A 17,157-nucleotide genomic window follows, 5' to 3' on the forward strand; every position below is an offset into this window, starting at 1 on the left:
CCCCGTTTCCTGTCTACCTACTGTGATCCATCAATAAAGGTAAAAAAGCCCCCCAAAAATATCTGAAAAAAGTGAGGGCCCTATATTGCCTGTCTTAAGTATCAGGTCGTAAAACTCAGAGTCAGTGAAGGAGACTGGCCCCATGAAGTGGCCCCATTTTTCGTCTTCGTTTTACTCGACGAAATCAACACTGCATACAACCCGGTGAAAACTTGTGTCATCTACCCAGGGTGTCATGATTCCATCAACGCCAATCTGAGCTAGAACTGTTAAAAACGTGTGAATACTGCAGTCATTTTTCCGGGGAATGAATCAGTGTTGTTTTTGGCAGCAAATTTCTATTTTAGTTTTAGTCAGTCTCTTCAATAGCTCTCACTTATTTTAGTCAGCTGGAATGTATTAGTGTTAGTCTAGTTTTAGTCGAGTAAATGTCATACAATTTGATTCAACTAAATATACAGGTGATTTAGTCGACTAAAATGTGATTTGGTGGGCCTTGATGCCGTCATATTGGCTGGTTTTATACTTGTGAGCTTGTAGATCTGCTATTTTCAGCATGCAACCAAGTGTAAAATGACTTGTCTTTTACTTATACTGGATCTCTTGTCCAATAGTCCCTTCCTAACATTTTAGTCTAGTTTTTATCTGTTGATGAAATTGTCAACATATTTAGTCTTAATCATCATAGCTTAGTTTCCATGTTGTTTTCGTCAGTGAAAAAAGGTAGTCGACGAACATTTTTCGTCTTGGTTTTAGTCGACGAAAACAACACTGGAATGAATGCTTGCCCACAAAAAGACAAAGTCAGATAATAGTGGGTTTATAGTGGAGGTTTTTTGCCCCCCCGGGGGAAGGGGACTTATTGAGTGTGTGCTCACACAAGAAAGAGTCCCATGTGTGTCTGACCAATGGATGCTCAGCAAGTTTGAAGGGATCCTGTGCTGAGCTTGCAGAACATCTATTGACATTCTATGCTAATTCCACTGAAGCAATCAAGAGCACACTAGAACCACTACACTTGAGGTGGCTATTAAAAGAAGATATGCGGACAAGCAAGTACATGGTCAGGATAGCACATTCAGACTTCTGCTGGAAGCAAAATAAAAACATGGCGATGTTAAATTAGTGTACCTAATTGCCTTTACCGTTGAGAAGAAAGCACTGAATAATCACTGCTGTAATGGTAGGGACAGAGAATAAGACTTTCAGTGAATGGTATGCAAAGCAGTTGGCTAAAGTTAGGAGCATATACCTCAAAAGAAGTCATACTTTCTTTTTTTTTTGGCTTACTTAAACCGAAGAAGTTATGAGGGCTAGTACATTGTTTTATACAATACGCTAAACCCGCTATTTGTTTAATGTGTTTAATTCGCCGTTTTTTAATAATTCAAAAGAAAGAGCGGATTTGTCGCAGACTTGGTGACGAGGCCGTAGTGTTTGGCCGGAAATCAAGCCATGCTCTAGGCTTCTGGGGAAATGAGTTCAATGCAAGTGAACGGGCGGTTTGTTTGGACTACGACATGCTGTGGAGGCTGTGTTCGTCTCGCATCGTAATGGCGGCATGTTTTTCTCTTCAACAAAAAACCATGGGACTATTTTCCGCCGGATTTTCACCGATCAAAGCTGCAAATACTTTGCCGTTAAGGTAATAAGACAATCTAGGCAGCCTGGTGGTAGGATGAATTTAAAGCCCCGAAAGTGTTAAGAAGACCACTGTATACAGAGACGGAATTAGTGATTTTCTTCTTTTTTCTCTCTCCATTCACCTTCATACCAGTTTGGTTTCATCGCCCTCCTCCGACTCCGTGCTTTGACATAATCCGTCTCAGAAAAAGTGCCAATTTCTGGCAGACACAGAAGGACAAAGTGTGCGTTATCTCTCTCCAATGCCTCAGAGAGGGATTATAGAGGTTCACACCTCCTAACCTCCTCAGTCAACCTCAGCTTTTTTCTAAAGAGGTCCACGGTACATTGACGGAAGATGTGCAGAAATAAAATATAAATCGCACCAAGTTTCAAGTTTCTGAATGAACAGACAGTGTTGGCATCGGTATCACTGCACTGATGTTCAGTTAGTTAGAACGTCTTGGAGGTGCAAGAACTGCAGAAATTACTTTTGGCAAGGCAAGGGGTTTGTTCATCTTCCCCACAATTACATAATACACGCAGTGATATTATCACGGAGTTAACGGGCAATTATGGGCAGTAGATTTGCCCGTAAACCTCAAGTTTAGCATATACAGTATTATACAGGTGTGATGGTACAATTCGGGAGTTTACCGGAGTTTGTTGGAAAGTTTAAGGGGAGTTTCCTGTAATATACATATCCGTATTCCATGCTTTTTTGAGCTTGTAGATCTGCTATTTTTCAATAGCTAAAGTATAACATAATGCTTAGTTAAAACACCAAAAGGGGTTCCCGTCCAGAATGGGTTAAAGAGTGTTGGCCAGTCATTGGAGAGGTTAGGCACCACTCAAATAAAATAGATATAGCATATAAATACATCAAATGAATTTAAGTAATACTAATAATTGAAAGAGAACATGACACTTACCTCCAGCAGAATGGGTAGCTATGCTTGTAAGAGCTGGTATTGACCAAACGGCCATTCTCCTTCAGCCACTTGATGATGTTCTTGTCTGCATCCTGCACACACAGATATGAATACCATGTGAAATGGTGCTTTGAAAAGCTATTAATACATTACAGAGTACCATGTGCTGTGAGCTTGTAGATCAGCTATTTAGACAAATGTTGTGCATAGATAGAAAAATCATGAACATGTGGCACACATCTTTGAATATATACTTTCAGAGCAAACGTTTTTAAATCAAATCTTTGCTTCTGGGAGGTCCCTGGAACAATATATTTTCAGATGGGGATCGGCGGCCAATTGCATATATTTTTGGGGGCCCTTGACATGAAAACGTTTGAGAACGACTGACATATAAACACAGGTTTTTCAGAAAAAGGATTTAGAAGGCATTTGTAGAATCAAGTGCAACACCAGCAATGTATAACGGGCGCCGTGTCCACGGAAAGCTTGTTTGGAATTGGCAGCGCCCGCTGCTCTGGTCATCTTCAACTCATTTGAGCCTGTGGGACAAGCCCATTATTTACCAACGCGTCACGGAATCATTACCACAGCCATGAGAAGTCCATGTTTACATCGTTGCACGTCAATAAGCCCTGCATGCGAGCGCTATGGACATTCCACTGTGTGGATTCTGTACATGGCTGATCGGTTGATCAGACTAATTAAATGTGTTATTGAGGGAGCGCTACTAGCCCCTCTTATACAGGTTTAATGTTTCTCTTTCCAGTAGACAAACATTAAAAACACCATTGACAATGGACAGAGTTTACCGTTATATATAAAAAAAATTACCTTTATATAACTAGTAAAAACACTGCGTCTCTTTTACAAGTGGGAACTTGCCAAGAGGCAGAAATATAATTACGCTTCAATATTATATTTACAGTATGTCACATTATAGAACAGCAAATAAAACATCCATGAATACACCTCAAAATTCAAAAAGAGATAAATACAACAAATCACCAAAGTGCTAATCTTTTTTAGTGGCAGGGCAAATACACGATGTACAAAATATATAGTATATATTTATTATTTATATATAGTATATGATTTGAATATATATTTCAGTTAATACCCCCGGCCCAGTGCCATCTCTTTCTAACTGAGCCCACCCTTCAGTTCACCAAGGAGTTCAGTTTGACAGCTTTGGTGATGAGGCAACAGTTCAAAAAATGGTCTCTTTCGCTGAACTGGGTTCATATAATCACACTAGGTACGTGGTTGACCAGAGTCCCTGAACTGGGTTCATATAATCACACTAGGTACGTGGTTGACCAGAGTCCCTGAACTGGGTTCATATAATCACACTACATACTGTACGTGGTTGACCAGAGTCCCTGAACTGGGTTCATATAATCACACTAGGTACGTGGTTGACCAGAGTCCCCCAGGTTCATATAATCACACTACATACGTGGTTGACCAGAGTCCCCCAGGTTCATATAATCACACTAGGTACGTGGTTGACCAGAGTCCCTGAACTGGGTTCATATAATCACACTAGGTACGTGGTTGACCAGAGTCCCCCAGGTTCATATAATCACACTAGGTACGTGGTTGACCAGAGTCCCTGAACTGGGTTCATATAATCACACTAGGTACGTGGTTGACCAGAGTCCCCCAGGTTCATATAATCACACTAGGTACGTGGTTGACCAGAGTCCCCCAGGTTCATATAATCACACTACATACGTGGTTGACCAGAGTCCCCCAGGTTCATATAATCACACTAGGTACGTGGTTGACCAGAGTCCCTGAACTGGGTTCATATAATCACACTAGGTACGTGGTTGACCAGAGTCCCTGAACTGGGTTCATATAATCACACTAGGTACGTGGTTCACCAGAGTCCCCCAGGTTCATATAATCACACTAGGTACGTGGTTGACCAGAGTCCCCCAGGTTCATATAATCACACTACATACTGTACGTGGTTGACCAGAGTCCCCCAGGTTCATATAATCACACTACATACGTGGTTGACCAGAGACCCCCAGAGGCCTGTGCGTCTTCGACCCCTCCTTTTATCACCAAATACCAAATCTGTTTGCCTTAAAAAAACATGACACGTTATGCTAATAGATGGTCTATAATTAGGGGTGAATTCTTGCCTATTATGATGACATGCCCGGAATAGGGACGCATGTGGTTAGAACCTATTAGTGCACTGGTGACAGAGACTCATTGGAAACTGGGCACTGTGACATGTACTGTACTTTTACTTAAGTAAAACAATTGAGTATTTTTTCTACCACCGGTTGTGCATGGGGTGTTGCGCACAGGGAAATGGCAGATATACAAGCGCACAACGTTGCTGCACTGCAATGCGTTGCGAGATTACGCATCTGGCCTTTTTCGGTGTGGCGAGGAGACACACGTGGGCAACGGCGTGCAATTCAGGCAACGATAAATAACCTCAGCGTTCTCTACAGCAGAGACAGACAGAGAAAACACGGCCCTCACTCAATCTACATGTCACGCAAATATTTACACACATAGGTGGTCCTTTTGGCATCTTGTTACCACAAGACATGATTTATGACCTAGGGTGTCCAGTTTAAAAATAATAATAATGATGATAATAATAATAATTCTTAATCAATCTTGTCTTGGAAATATTTCGAGCCTTTCCGAAACACGGTGTGCCTCTCTGGTGCCTGCTGTGAAGCTGAGACCATAGTGTGCAGGAGAAAGAGTGAGAATAACCAAAGCGTGAGTATTTTTTCTGCTTGTAAAGATTTAGCTTCAGATTCCATTTTGTACACGATTTTTTTTTAAATGTTACACTTTAATTTTGTTTTACTTTCATACCATAACATAATAGGAGGTGGAAGAGAGACCGGCAACAGACTAAAGCAAAATGTAATTAAAAGGACAACTTTAGTTTTTTTTTTTCAACCAAGGTTCATGTTTTACTGTAGGTCGTTATTAGTTAAAGTAGAAGATGAGTGTTCATTTTTTTTTTCATTTGAAGCTTTTTGTTTTAGCGATTTTAGCTATTTCATTTAGCCCCATGTTCCCAACCTAAAACATGAACCTTGTATGAAAGAAACTAAAGTTGTCCTTTAATAGAGAAATAAACAATTCATGCTTTTTTTGGATGCAATCACGTCAAGCTTTATTAAGTAGTAAATGGTAAACAATTATCATGTCAATAGTTTGGCAGTTCTATTACATAAAACATTTTTCTTTGGGAGGAGGGAGGATCGATCATGGGCCAGAGTTGGAAGTGGAAGTGGGGGTCGTTTCATTTGTTTTGTCTGGTGTTTTTAAGTTTCCGATGATCATAGCAGGGAGTTGTTTCACTGTGAAGGGGGTGGCATGGCATCCCAGAGCTCAATCAGAACGATCGGGGATGGGTAGGGAAGGAATGTGGAAGGATTGCACTGGCAGGATTAAGGAGTAAGGGAGTGGCAAAGGGGTGGGGGCGATAGGTGGGTCAAAAATGATGAGAGGGGTACAATTTAACAGTGAGGTAATAGGAAGGCAGTGAGAGGGCCGAGTGGCGTAATGCAAATATAGTGGACGTCCTTAATTCGGGTGACTTTGATGGATGGAGTGGGGAGGACGGGGATAGAATGGGACAGACAAATCAGACAGTCTTGGAATGTGGTAGGAATCATAAAGGGTAGGGCTGGCTGGGCGAGACGAGTGACGGGGTGCTGGCCAGAGTGAGTAGGGCAATGGCAAGGTAAAGAAAGGGGTGGGTCAAGTTCAGCCGAGTTCCTCTATGTCTCTCTCCACGACGGTATTCTCCGATGGTATACTCCCTTCGGCATCGCTGTGGGAGGGATCCGAAGCCCTCCTCAGCTATGGGATCTGAAGCCCTTCTCAGCTATGGGATCTCCACAGCCAACGGGACGGGAACGACGTTATTAGGCCTCCACCTTGAGTCCCAGCCTCTGCTCCTCGCCTTCCAGCAGCTTCCTGTAGGTGGCGATCTCGGCGTCCAGCTTCAGCTTGATGTGCAGCAGCTCCTGGTAGTCCTGGAGGTACTTGGACATCTCCAGCTTGGTCTCGCAGAGCTGCGCCTCCAGCTGGGCGATGACGCCTTGCAGCGCGGCCACCTTATCCATGTGGGACATCTCCATGTCGTCCAGCTGCTGCTCCAGGGCCATGTTGCGCGCCCGGAAGCCGTCTATCTGGTTCTGCATGTCCGTCACCTGGTTGTGGAAGGTGCCGATCTCCTCCTTCATGGTCTGCATCTGCTCCTCGTGCTTGCCGGCGTGCACCTTGAGCGACTCGAACTTGCCCTTGTACCACTTCTCGGCCTCCTGGACGTTGCGTGCGGCCACAGACTCGATCTCGGCGCGCATGCTGCGCAGGTAGGCGGCCAGGTCGGGGCGGTCGCCGTCCGCCTCCACCGTCACCTTGGAGTCCTCGATCTGCCGCAGGAGGTCGGCCACCTCCTCGTCGTGCAGCTTCTTCAGGAACTCGATCTCGGCCACCAGCTGCTCAACGCGCTTCTCCAGCTCCGCCTTCTGCAGCGTGGCGTTGTCCACGTCCTGGCGGAACTCCCTCAGGATCATCTCCGCCTCCTCCTTCAGTGCGAACTCTTCCTCCAGCTTGAGCCTCCAGACCTCCACCTCCTCCTCGATGTAGCCCCGCTCGATGTCGGCTGCCCCCTTCTCGTTGGTCAGCTGCTCGATCAGCTCCCGGACCTCTTTGAAGCGGAGCTCATACTCTTCCCCGAGACCCGAGGGACCTCCTTTGTAACGGCCCTGCATCTCCGCCAGTTGAGCTTGCAGGGCCGCGTTCTTTTGTTCGAGAGCCTGGACCTTGTCGATGTATCCCGCAAACTTGACGTTGAGCTCCTGCATCTCCTCCTTCTCGTTGGCATGCTGCTGGTGTATCTCCGTGCCCAGCTCCACCGCCGTGCCGCCCCCGATCGCCGTGCCCTGGAAGCCCGAGCGCCCGCGGCTGTCATACGAGGCCCCGCGGCATCGAGACGGGGACGGGCTCTGCACCCGCACCCTGCTGCTCACCTGCAGGCTCTTCTGGTTATACGATGCTGCTCTCATGTTGTCTGGTGTGTGTTGTGGGGCTCAGCGTGAATGGTTTAGCCGTAAATGTGTTTGTTGTTTCCGCTTTCAGAGGGTAGATTAGTTCCCGTAGTGTTGTAGGGTTGACCTCTTCTTTTTCTCTGGTTCTCTCTTCTTCCTCTGCTGGGTCCAGACTTCAACTGACACTCTCTCAGATCAGCCGCAGGGCTTTTATGGGCCCGGGAAGAATGTCTCAGACAGCCTTGAAACTCTCGCAGGGTTTTGACATCTCTTAACCCATTATGGGCGGGAACCCCTTTTGGTGTTTTAAGCATTATGTTATACTTTAGCTATTGAAAAATCGTGAAAATGTGACACAAATCTTTGAATATAATTATATTATTTCACAGCGAATGTTTTTTAACTCAAATCTTTGCTTCTGGGGAGTGCCTGGAACAACGTATGTTCAGATGGGGGTCCATGGCCAAATATACATAATTCTGGGGGTACTTGACATGAAAAAGGTTCAGCACCACTGACACAGAAACATACGTTTTAGGATCTAGAAGACTTTTTTTTTTTTTTTTTTTAAGAATCGTCCTCAGGTCTAAAGGGCTTAAATGTGGATTATGACAGCCCTCGAGAGGACCGCACAGTCGTATTCTTTATTAGCTAACGATGCATTGTTAGTGGCCAGGCGGGTGGAGTTCACTCCCTGGCCTTCACGGCGGGGTGCGACATAGTTATCGGAACGTGTATGCCTGCTATTTTTCAGGCCTCCGCTCACTTAGGGCAGCCGCGATGAAAAGGGTGTGCGAGGGACAAGGCACACGGTGCATTGTCAAGCAATGACGAGGTGCTTCAAGCACGTATCCCTGCGCAACGCTCCGACACAAGCTCTGCCACAAAGACTGCCTCACCGCTCACAATCTGCACTGTTGTTTTAATGCTACATTGCTAACATTGCTTGCAGTGGTGGAAAGTAACTAAGCACTTTTACTTAAGTACTGTACTTAAGTACAATTTTGAGGTATTTGTACTTTTACTCCACTACAATTATTTTAAAACTTTTGTTACTAGTTACTTTGGAGATTTTAATTTTGATTAGAACACATACATAAACCACTTCAACCCTATATATTTTGGCCATTTGAAAATAGCAGGTCTACAAGCTCACAATGTGTCACGTTGCGACGCATTGTGAACTTGTAGATTGGCTATTTTCAATAGATTTTGTACACATTTTTAACTTGTGAAATGGCACTTGCTGCACAATGAGTACTTTTAGTACTTTAAAGTACTGCCGATACTTTTATACTTTTACTCAAGTACATTTTCAATTCCGTACTTTTACTTGTAACAAAGTAGTTCTAAATTTCAGTATTGGTACTTTTACTCAAGTAAAACAATTGAGTAGTTTTTCCACCACGGATTACTACTGGTCATTTCTGACCTTTACACACGTTATTGTACTGTATTTTCCCCTTTGTCTAAAAAAGGTTGGGGGGGCTGGCTGAGGGGGGGGGGGGGGTTGAGAGGATGAGCGAGACATCTGTACATTGCGTGTATTGTGTACTGTGTATTGTGCACTGCACTGTAATCAGTGTTTTTGGCAGCAAATTTAGATTTTAGTTTTAGTCATAGTCTCTTGAATAGTTATCATTTAGTTTTAGTCACATTTTAGTCACCTGGAATGTTTTAGCGTTAGTCTAGTTTTGGTCGACTAAATCTACAGTTGACTGTCGTAATGACAGTTTTTACACTTGCTGAAAATAGCCGATCCACAAGCTCACGATCGGCTATTTTCAGCATGCAACCAAGTGGATCTCTTGTCCACTAGTCCCTTCCTAACATGTTAGTCTAGTTTTTATTTGTTGGCGAAATTGTCAGTATATTTAGTCTTAGTTTTAGTCACAATAGCTTAGTTTTCATGTACTGTAGTTTCCATTTTGTTTGTGTCAATGAAAAATGGTAGTCGACAAACATTTTTCATCTTGGTGTTGGTCCTTTTTTTGGACTGTAATGTATGTGATGGTTTACCCGTGTATGGGACCCCCTGTAGAAGGAGATGCTGCATCTCAGGGGGATATCATTATCCTCTCAATACATTCTGACCAAATTCAGATTTTCTTTTTTCATTCTGGACACATTACAGGTCCATTGGGAACTATTTTAACACTGGATTTCATTATACAGTACTTAAACCCATTTAGACCCGAGGACGATAAAAAATAAAGTGTCTTCTAAATCCTGACAGTTTTCTGAAAACATCATGTTTCTATGTCAGTGGTTCTCAAACATTGTCATGTCAAGGACCCCCAAAAATATCTGTAATTGGCCGCCGACCCCCATCTGAAAATATGTTGTTCCAGGGACCCCCCCCAAAAGCAAAGATTTGAGTTAAAAACGTTCAAAGATTCAAATAATTAATCTTCCAGTTAAAATAAAATAAAAGTGTAATCTGGCATCTTCGAAATGATGAAAAGATTCAGGAAAAGATCACCAATGTGTAGCACGAGGTTGTCAATATATATGTTGTCTTGGCTGTGTTTAGGATACAGCAGTAAATAATGCCACCACACTGACCCGGGACCAGCCATGTCTCTGTGTTTAGGATACAGCAGTAAATAATGCCACCACACTGACCCGGGACCAGCCATGTCTCTGTGTTTAGGATACAGCAGTAAATAATGCCACCACACTGACCCGGGACCAGCCATGTCTCTGTGTTTAGGATACAGAGCAGTAAATAATGCCACCACACTGACCCGGGACCAGCCATGTCTGTGTTTGGGTGCAGGTCTTTTTTCCGACAGCATATTGATCCGAATCCTCAATCCTAACCTAACCCTAACCGCAAGCACGGGAGCAGCGCATGTCTGACCATCGCTTTTTCGCATCGCAGCGAATGTCCCCCCGCTGCGGATCGGACCGTTGCCCCGTCGGCTAGAATGCTGTCGGAAAAAAGGCCGCCTCCCGTCTGTGTTTAGGATACAGAGTAGTAAATAATGCCACCACACTGACCCGGGACCAGCCATGTCTGTGTTTAGGATACAGAGCAGTAAATAATGCCACCACGCTGACCCGCTGTGTTTAGGATACAGAGCAGTAAATAATGCCACCACACTGACCCGGGACCAGCCATGTCTGTGTTTAGGATACAGAGCAGTTAATAATGCCACCACACTGACCCGCTGTGTTTAGGATACAGAGCAGTAAATAATGCCACCACACTGACCCGCTGTGTTTAGGATACAGAGCAGTAAATAATGCCACCACACTGACCCGCTGTGTTTAGGATACAGAGCAGTAAATAATGCCACCACGCTGACCCGCTGTGTTTAGGATACAGCAGTAAAGACCTCTGAACATTGCGCATTTTATCCAAACCATGGAGAGCTCCGTACATTTAGTAATTCAGCGTTTTAGTCCGGCTGTATACAAGAAGTGAACGGCAGTACGCATGCGCAAAGCTGGCCTAGGATCGCTGAAGAAGGAAAGGCCAAGCAAAAAAAAAAGAAAACTAAAAGGAAATCAGCGATCCGGTTTGATATCAATAATAAAGTTTATCTGACGTTCCAAATGGAGGAACGTTCCGCCACGAGCAGTTCATTTGTTAACCTGCATGTGGCCACCGGGCCGCCAGTTGCCCATGTATGATCTAGATGGCCTTGCCAATTAACGCAACCAGCGCCGGGAGTGTTATTATAATAAAAATAGCAATTCTGTTGTGTAATGTGATTGTGTATATATGTAGCCTATATGTATTTATTATGAAGAGGGCTGCGCTAGGCGATTCACTTGCGACAGGAGGACTGGTGGCGGGGGTCGCATCGCACTGGCATTTCAGACTCAGAGGCCTCATACACACATGTCAAACCACGTGACTTCCATTGGAAAAGCATTGAGCCTGAGGCGGCCATGAAACAAAGACAGAACAGATCATGTCCGTCCGGCATGTGTGTACGAGGCCAGATCAGCATGCAGCCCGCTCCGCAGTCCTGCACTGCGCGCAGGCAGTACAGTAAAGAGAACAGTGAACGGTGTGAGACTTGCTTGCTTGCCTTGCTACAGCTGTATTCCCTCTGTTTTACGAACCAAACGAGCTACTAACCAGTTAACTTGCCAAGTTGCCATATGCTTAAATGTTTTATAAAATCAATCGGATTATCACACGATATAGCTGAACGAAGCGACAGGGTTTCGTCATGTTGCACAGAGTCTCGTTAACCCAGCTGGCTGCGATGAATAAAACCTAATTAATTAACCTCATTAATCAACGTCACCAAACGATCCATGGTGATATATAACGTAAACGCTACATGTAAAGCAACTTCACTTCAGAGGAAACTAAGGGAGGGAGCTGCAGCAGCTATTCGTGTTTACTCACCAGTCACCACCACCACTGTATCGAATCCATTAGAATGATTGGAAATGGAACATTAATAGCCTATTCTAACATGAGTTACATACATCCTTTATTTCGATAAGTCCTTTGATCTCCGTTCTCACTTTCACACTCTTTTTTTTCTGGCTTTTGTCGGGCTTCGGGTTAACATTATGGTAATTTTTAGGGTCGGGCCGAGCCTCGGGCCGACCTAGTTAGGGTAGGGTCGGACCGGGCCATAAGTTTTGGGCCCGTTGAGAACTTTACCTTGAACGATGGAATAGGATTACTGTCATTATTATGGTAAGCTCACAAATCACACATGCACTGGCAAAAATATATATTATTTTCCTGACCCCCTGGCTATGCGCCACGGACCCCACTTTGGGAACCGTGGGTCTATACTGTTTATTTTCACTCCAGAGCTTCCCACAAACCACCCCACTGCCACACGCAGGTACCACCTCTGCCGTAACAGTTCTACTGCGTAACCCGCGTTCCCCGCTATTTAATCCGTGTCGGTGCTGCGTAATACGCTGAACCCGCTATTTGTTTAATTCGCATTTTTTTTATAATGAAAAAGAAAGAGCGGATTTGTCAAGGACCTGGCAACGATGCCGTTGCGTTATGACGACGAAACCGGAAATCAAGCCATGCTCTGGGCTGCTAGAGCTTCTGGGAAAATGAGTCCAATGCAAGTTAACGGGGTGATTTGTTTGGACTACAACATGCTGTGCAGGCTGTGTTCGTCTCGCATCATAATGCGGCATGTTTTTCTCTTCGACAACAAACCATGGGACTATTTTCGCTGATCAAAAGGTGCAAATACTTCTACGTTATGCTCCAAAGGTAATAGATGGATCCTGGCAGCCTAGATGGGATGGATAGATTAATCTAAGGCCCCCGAAAGTGTTAACACTGAAGCGACACTCACCTTGACATACTGTTCCGCAAAGTCTGTGACCTCCTCAGTGAAGCATCCGGAGGCGTCCACGGGGCAGACAGGAACCTGGTCTCTTTGGATGATGCCGTTCTCCATGCAGATCCTGTGATCGTCCTACACAAAGAGCACATGGACGCCAAACTTTTATTTTGGCCTTTTTTTTTAAACAAATATTATTTCCATGTGGCAAAGTTACAAATACTATTTAAATGTTTGTGTAACTGTTCATTAACTCATTTAGACATGATTAAAGTCTTCCGAAAGAATATATATTCAAAGATCTGTGCCGCATGTTCAAGATTTTTCAAAAATAGCAGACCTACAAGCTCGTAACGCGCAATGAGCTTGTAGATCTGCTATTTTTCAATAGCTAAAGTATAACATAATGCTTGGTTAAAACACCAAAAGAGGTTCCTGTTCAGAATGGGTTAACTAATATATTGCCACCTGCTGGACGCAGAACGAACCGCAGACTGCCGAACAATTTTCAGTGTAACACACGCTGGGACTCACCATGCTGTTTGGGCTTCCGTTGTTGATGCTAAATAATTAGCGTCAATGCTAGCGAGCTAAAATGAAGCCATCCTTGCTCTAGAAAGCCCCAATGTTTCCATCTAAACGACCGGATAATCAGCAAAGACCTCCGAACATTGCGCATTTTATCCAGAACTTTATCCAGAACCTCTGTGTTTAAAAGACCAAGTCTTAGTTAGTTTGGCTATGTTCCTGGCCATTTTCCAAAAGGGAAAGCGGTTGCGGTCAATGATGGATGGAAATGAAACCAAATGGACCCGTTTCATTTTACGCTCTCCGAGAGTTAAATTATTGTTAACGGTTTACTGCTCGTTGCGGAACGTTCTGTCAGAAGGAATCCAACCAGCAACTGCTTCTGGCGTAATGTTCCGTCTGATAAGCTTTATTATTGATGTCAAACCGGATCGCTGATATATTTTTTCTTATTATTATTTTGGCTTGGCCTTTCCTTCTTTAGCGATCCTAGACCGGGTTGCGCAACCTCGCCCCCGTCCACCACCCATTATACAGGCCGACTAAAATCTGAATAACTCCTAATCTATGGAGCTCTCCATGGTTTGGATAAAATGCGCGATGTTCGGAGGTCTTCGCTGATTATCCGGTGGTTTAGATGGAAACATTGGCGCTTTCTAGGCTCATCTAGGCTATTAGTAATGACCCAATAGCTCCAATGCCACTGCGGCAATACCATCAGGGACTAATGGATTAAATATATACTGCACAGTGTCCTATACAAAATTGATTAATGTAGGGAAATAAATATAATAAACACCAATCAATGTGTGTGACTTAATGTTTTGTATTCTGGGATTTAAGAATTAAAAAGAAAAGAAAACATTGAGGATTTTAAATGTTGAATTGTAAATTATTGTATAGCCTAAGACCTGAGATGTACATTATAATAATTGCAATATCCTTAACACCTGCAATGTCAAACATTAGGATTGTTTTATTTTTATTTTGGAAGGGACTGCAAGTGTATAATCAGCAATTACGACGGCATCAAGGCTGTAGATTTAGTCGACTAAAATCTTATGACATTTAGTCGACTAAAACTAGACTACCGGTAACACTAAAACATTCCAGGTGACTTAAATGTGACTGAAACTAAAGACTGACTATATAAAATCTTCTTTTCCCCTCCCAAAAACAACACTGAGTCCTATACAGTATACTCACAGCTCCAAAGTACGGTGCCTGGTGAACAACTCCAGTGCCCTCCTCCTCCTTGACGTAGTTATCCGTCACCACTTGGAACGCACCTGTCTCTCCACACTGGAGTGAGATACGGGAGTGAGATATTAGTGGAAAACAGTGAGCAGTGATGTAAATAGGTTTTCAGTATAATGAGTCCCGGGATGCAGGGATGGTCTTTTAGATGAGTCCCACCCAGGGACATTTAATGAGTCCCACTTCAACGACGTTAGGAGTCATATTTTGCTATTTTCTTTTACAAATTGCAGCAACTCCAATTTTATTTTATATGGTTATAATGTAGTTATATTCATCTTGATGACATCTTGATGACATCATCAAGATGTGATTCAACATGTTAATGTTTTTTTTCCAGACCTCCAGTTCTAGGAAACACAGAATGGGGGGACTTTTTATTATTTCCACACAACAGCTCTAAGGCATATTAATGACATAGTAAAATGTTGAAAATGAGTGGAATTCCCCTTTAACTATAAACTGCGTTTTGGGATGAAGAATGCACCCTATTTTAATCTCTGAGTGAGCGAGCGTTAGACAGACAAATTGAGACGAGGGAGAGAGGGAGAGATGGGCAGAGGAATAGTTATTTAGGAGGCAGATAAGAGGGATGTGTTCAGGCAGGGAGGTCATTAGGTTGAGATATAGTTCCGACACTGGTCTGACGCAAATTACATACATACATACATACATACACACACACACACACACAACCGCCGGGAATGAGGAAAAACAAATCTGCTCACCTTGGAAAAGTACTGGAAGAGAGGCTTGTACTTCTTCCCTTTCAAATCCTTTCCTGGAAATCTAACACACACACACACACACACACACACACACAGTTAACCACTTTACTCAAAGGGCACCTACGGACGGCTGCAATTCGAAACTGGCCCCCGTAAAATCTGAATCCCCCCACCTCCCCCACACCCCCTTTTCCCCTCACTACATATGTTTCTTTTCCCATTTTACCTCCTTCATGATGCATTCCTGTTCTGTTCTTTGGCTATATAGAAGTGTCTATTTGTACGTTGAACAACAAAAACATTTTTTAATAGTTCAACTAGCCAATCTACATTGACACGTTGTGAGCTTGTAGACTGGCCATTTTAACTATTCAAAAACGTTTAGCAAAATAGTAAAAAGAAATGGAGCCCTAAATCTTTTTTTTCTCCCCCGCGCCGCTGACAACCACACAGTGAGTGAACGTTAACTGTGCAGTGTGCACTGGCATATTAAAGGACAAAACAGAAGTGTATTATGAGAGGGTACTGAAACCAACAACTCCTAAGTGCATTGTCACAAGGCAAGTTACATTTTACAGATGAGACATGACACTATTCCTCCATGGCTGAGCAAATTGCATCCTTTGGTGTTTCATAAGGATGATGGAACTAACTCTCTGTCACACGCAATGTTCCACAATCTCCCCAGAAGAAGTGTTCAACTGGGCTGTGATTTGGTAACTAAGGCAGCTGTGGAATACGGTTCGTATAATACCTCCAAATGTGGTTCAGCTGGTTTCAATATACAGGATTTTAAGTTTTTAACCCATTTAGACCGGACGTCAAAATTAAAAAAATAAAAGTCTTCTAAATCCTGACAGTTTTCTGAAATACCCATGTTTCTATATGAGTGGTGCTCAATATTTCATGTCAAGGACCCCAGAGATTATATCTAATTGGCCACCGACCCTCATCTGAAAATATGTTGTTCCAGGGACCCCCCCCCCCCCCCCAGAAGCAAAGATTTCAGCTAAAAACATGTAATCGTCAATTTAAATGTGTAATCGTGAGAGTCTACAGTACTACAGTAATGTGTCCCCTATTGCTCAGTACTGTAGTCCTACAGTACTACTGTAGTACTACTAGGGCATTAAGCAACTAGTCGACTAGTTGACTAGTAAATCCACTAGTCGATGTTGGTACTAGTTGATAACATTTTGTAGGCCTCAAGATCAGGTACATTATTGTTATAGTCACCCATGTACAGTTTTTAAATGTACAAATATTTATTTCCAAAAGTATCGTTTGTTTTTTACATACAGTAATAGGTACTTAAACAACTAGTCGACTAGTAAACTAGGCAACTAGTGAAAAGTACTAGAAGTGAATGCCCTATGTAGTAGTACTACTACAGTAGTACTGTAGTAGTACAGTACGCGTGTCCTCTCTTGCTCAGTACTCACCTTTCCAGGATGGTGTACTCGCTCTCAGCCTTGAACAGAGCTCCAAGCCTGGCCTCCATCATAATGTAGGTCTGACCCGTGGTGTTGTCTGGAAATAAGAGAGGGAAACTAATGATTTAAAGCCATTAACCCATTTTGGACTGAGGTCTTCTAAATCATTACAGTTTTCTGAAAGATATATGTTTCCGTGTCAGTGGTGCTCTGCTTAAACATTTTCATGTCAAGGACAACCAAAGATATGATGTAATTGGGACCCCTATGACGTGTGGCAACGTCCCATGTACGGAATCGGTTAAGACCTGAGACCATAT

The 17,157-nt window shown here is 43.5% G+C and overlaps 2 protein-coding genes across 4 annotated transcripts in view; both read right to left on the minus strand.

Annotated features, from left to right (window-relative positions):
* iars1 (isoleucyl-tRNA synthetase 1) overlaps window positions 1–17,157 on the minus strand; it is an 82,170-nt gene that overhangs the window by 49,530 nt on the left and 15,483 nt on the right. For all 3 annotated transcript variants that reach the window (XM_080779970.1, XM_080779971.1, XM_080779969.1), the window contains exons 8-12: window positions 16,847–16,934; window positions 15,405–15,465; window positions 14,626–14,721; window positions 12,904–13,026; window positions 2,556–2,647 (exon numbers count right to left, since the gene is read on the minus strand). In XM_080779970.1, the coding sequence (XP_080636096.1) occupies window positions 2,556–2,647; window positions 12,904–13,026; window positions 14,626–14,721; window positions 15,405–15,465; window positions 16,847–16,934 (460 nt within the window). The remainder of the gene's footprint in view (window positions 1–2,555; window positions 2,648–12,903; window positions 13,027–14,625; window positions 14,722–15,404; window positions 15,466–16,846; window positions 16,935–17,157) is intronic.
* Window positions 5,698–7,771, minus strand: LOC308324092 (vimentin). Its single transcript, XM_080776007.1, has one exon. It carries the CDS (start codon window positions 7,619–7,621, stop codon window positions 6,476–6,478), a length of 1,146 nt encoding a protein of 381 aa, XP_080632133.1. The 5' UTR covers window positions 7,622–7,771; the 3' UTR covers window positions 5,698–6,475.

This window comes from Protomyctophum bolini (assembly GCF_963924005.1).
Source record: "Protomyctophum bolini genome assembly, chromosome: 2".
Taxonomy (NCBI): Eukaryota; Metazoa; Chordata; class Actinopteri; order Myctophiformes; family Myctophidae; genus Protomyctophum; species Protomyctophum bolini.

What these genes read in the sequence shown, in the direction of transcription:
- LOC308324092 (XM_080776007.1), bottom strand. Translation starts at nt 7,621, where the DNA reads ATGAGAGCAGCATCGTATAACCAGAAGAGCCTGCAGGTGAGCAGCAGG.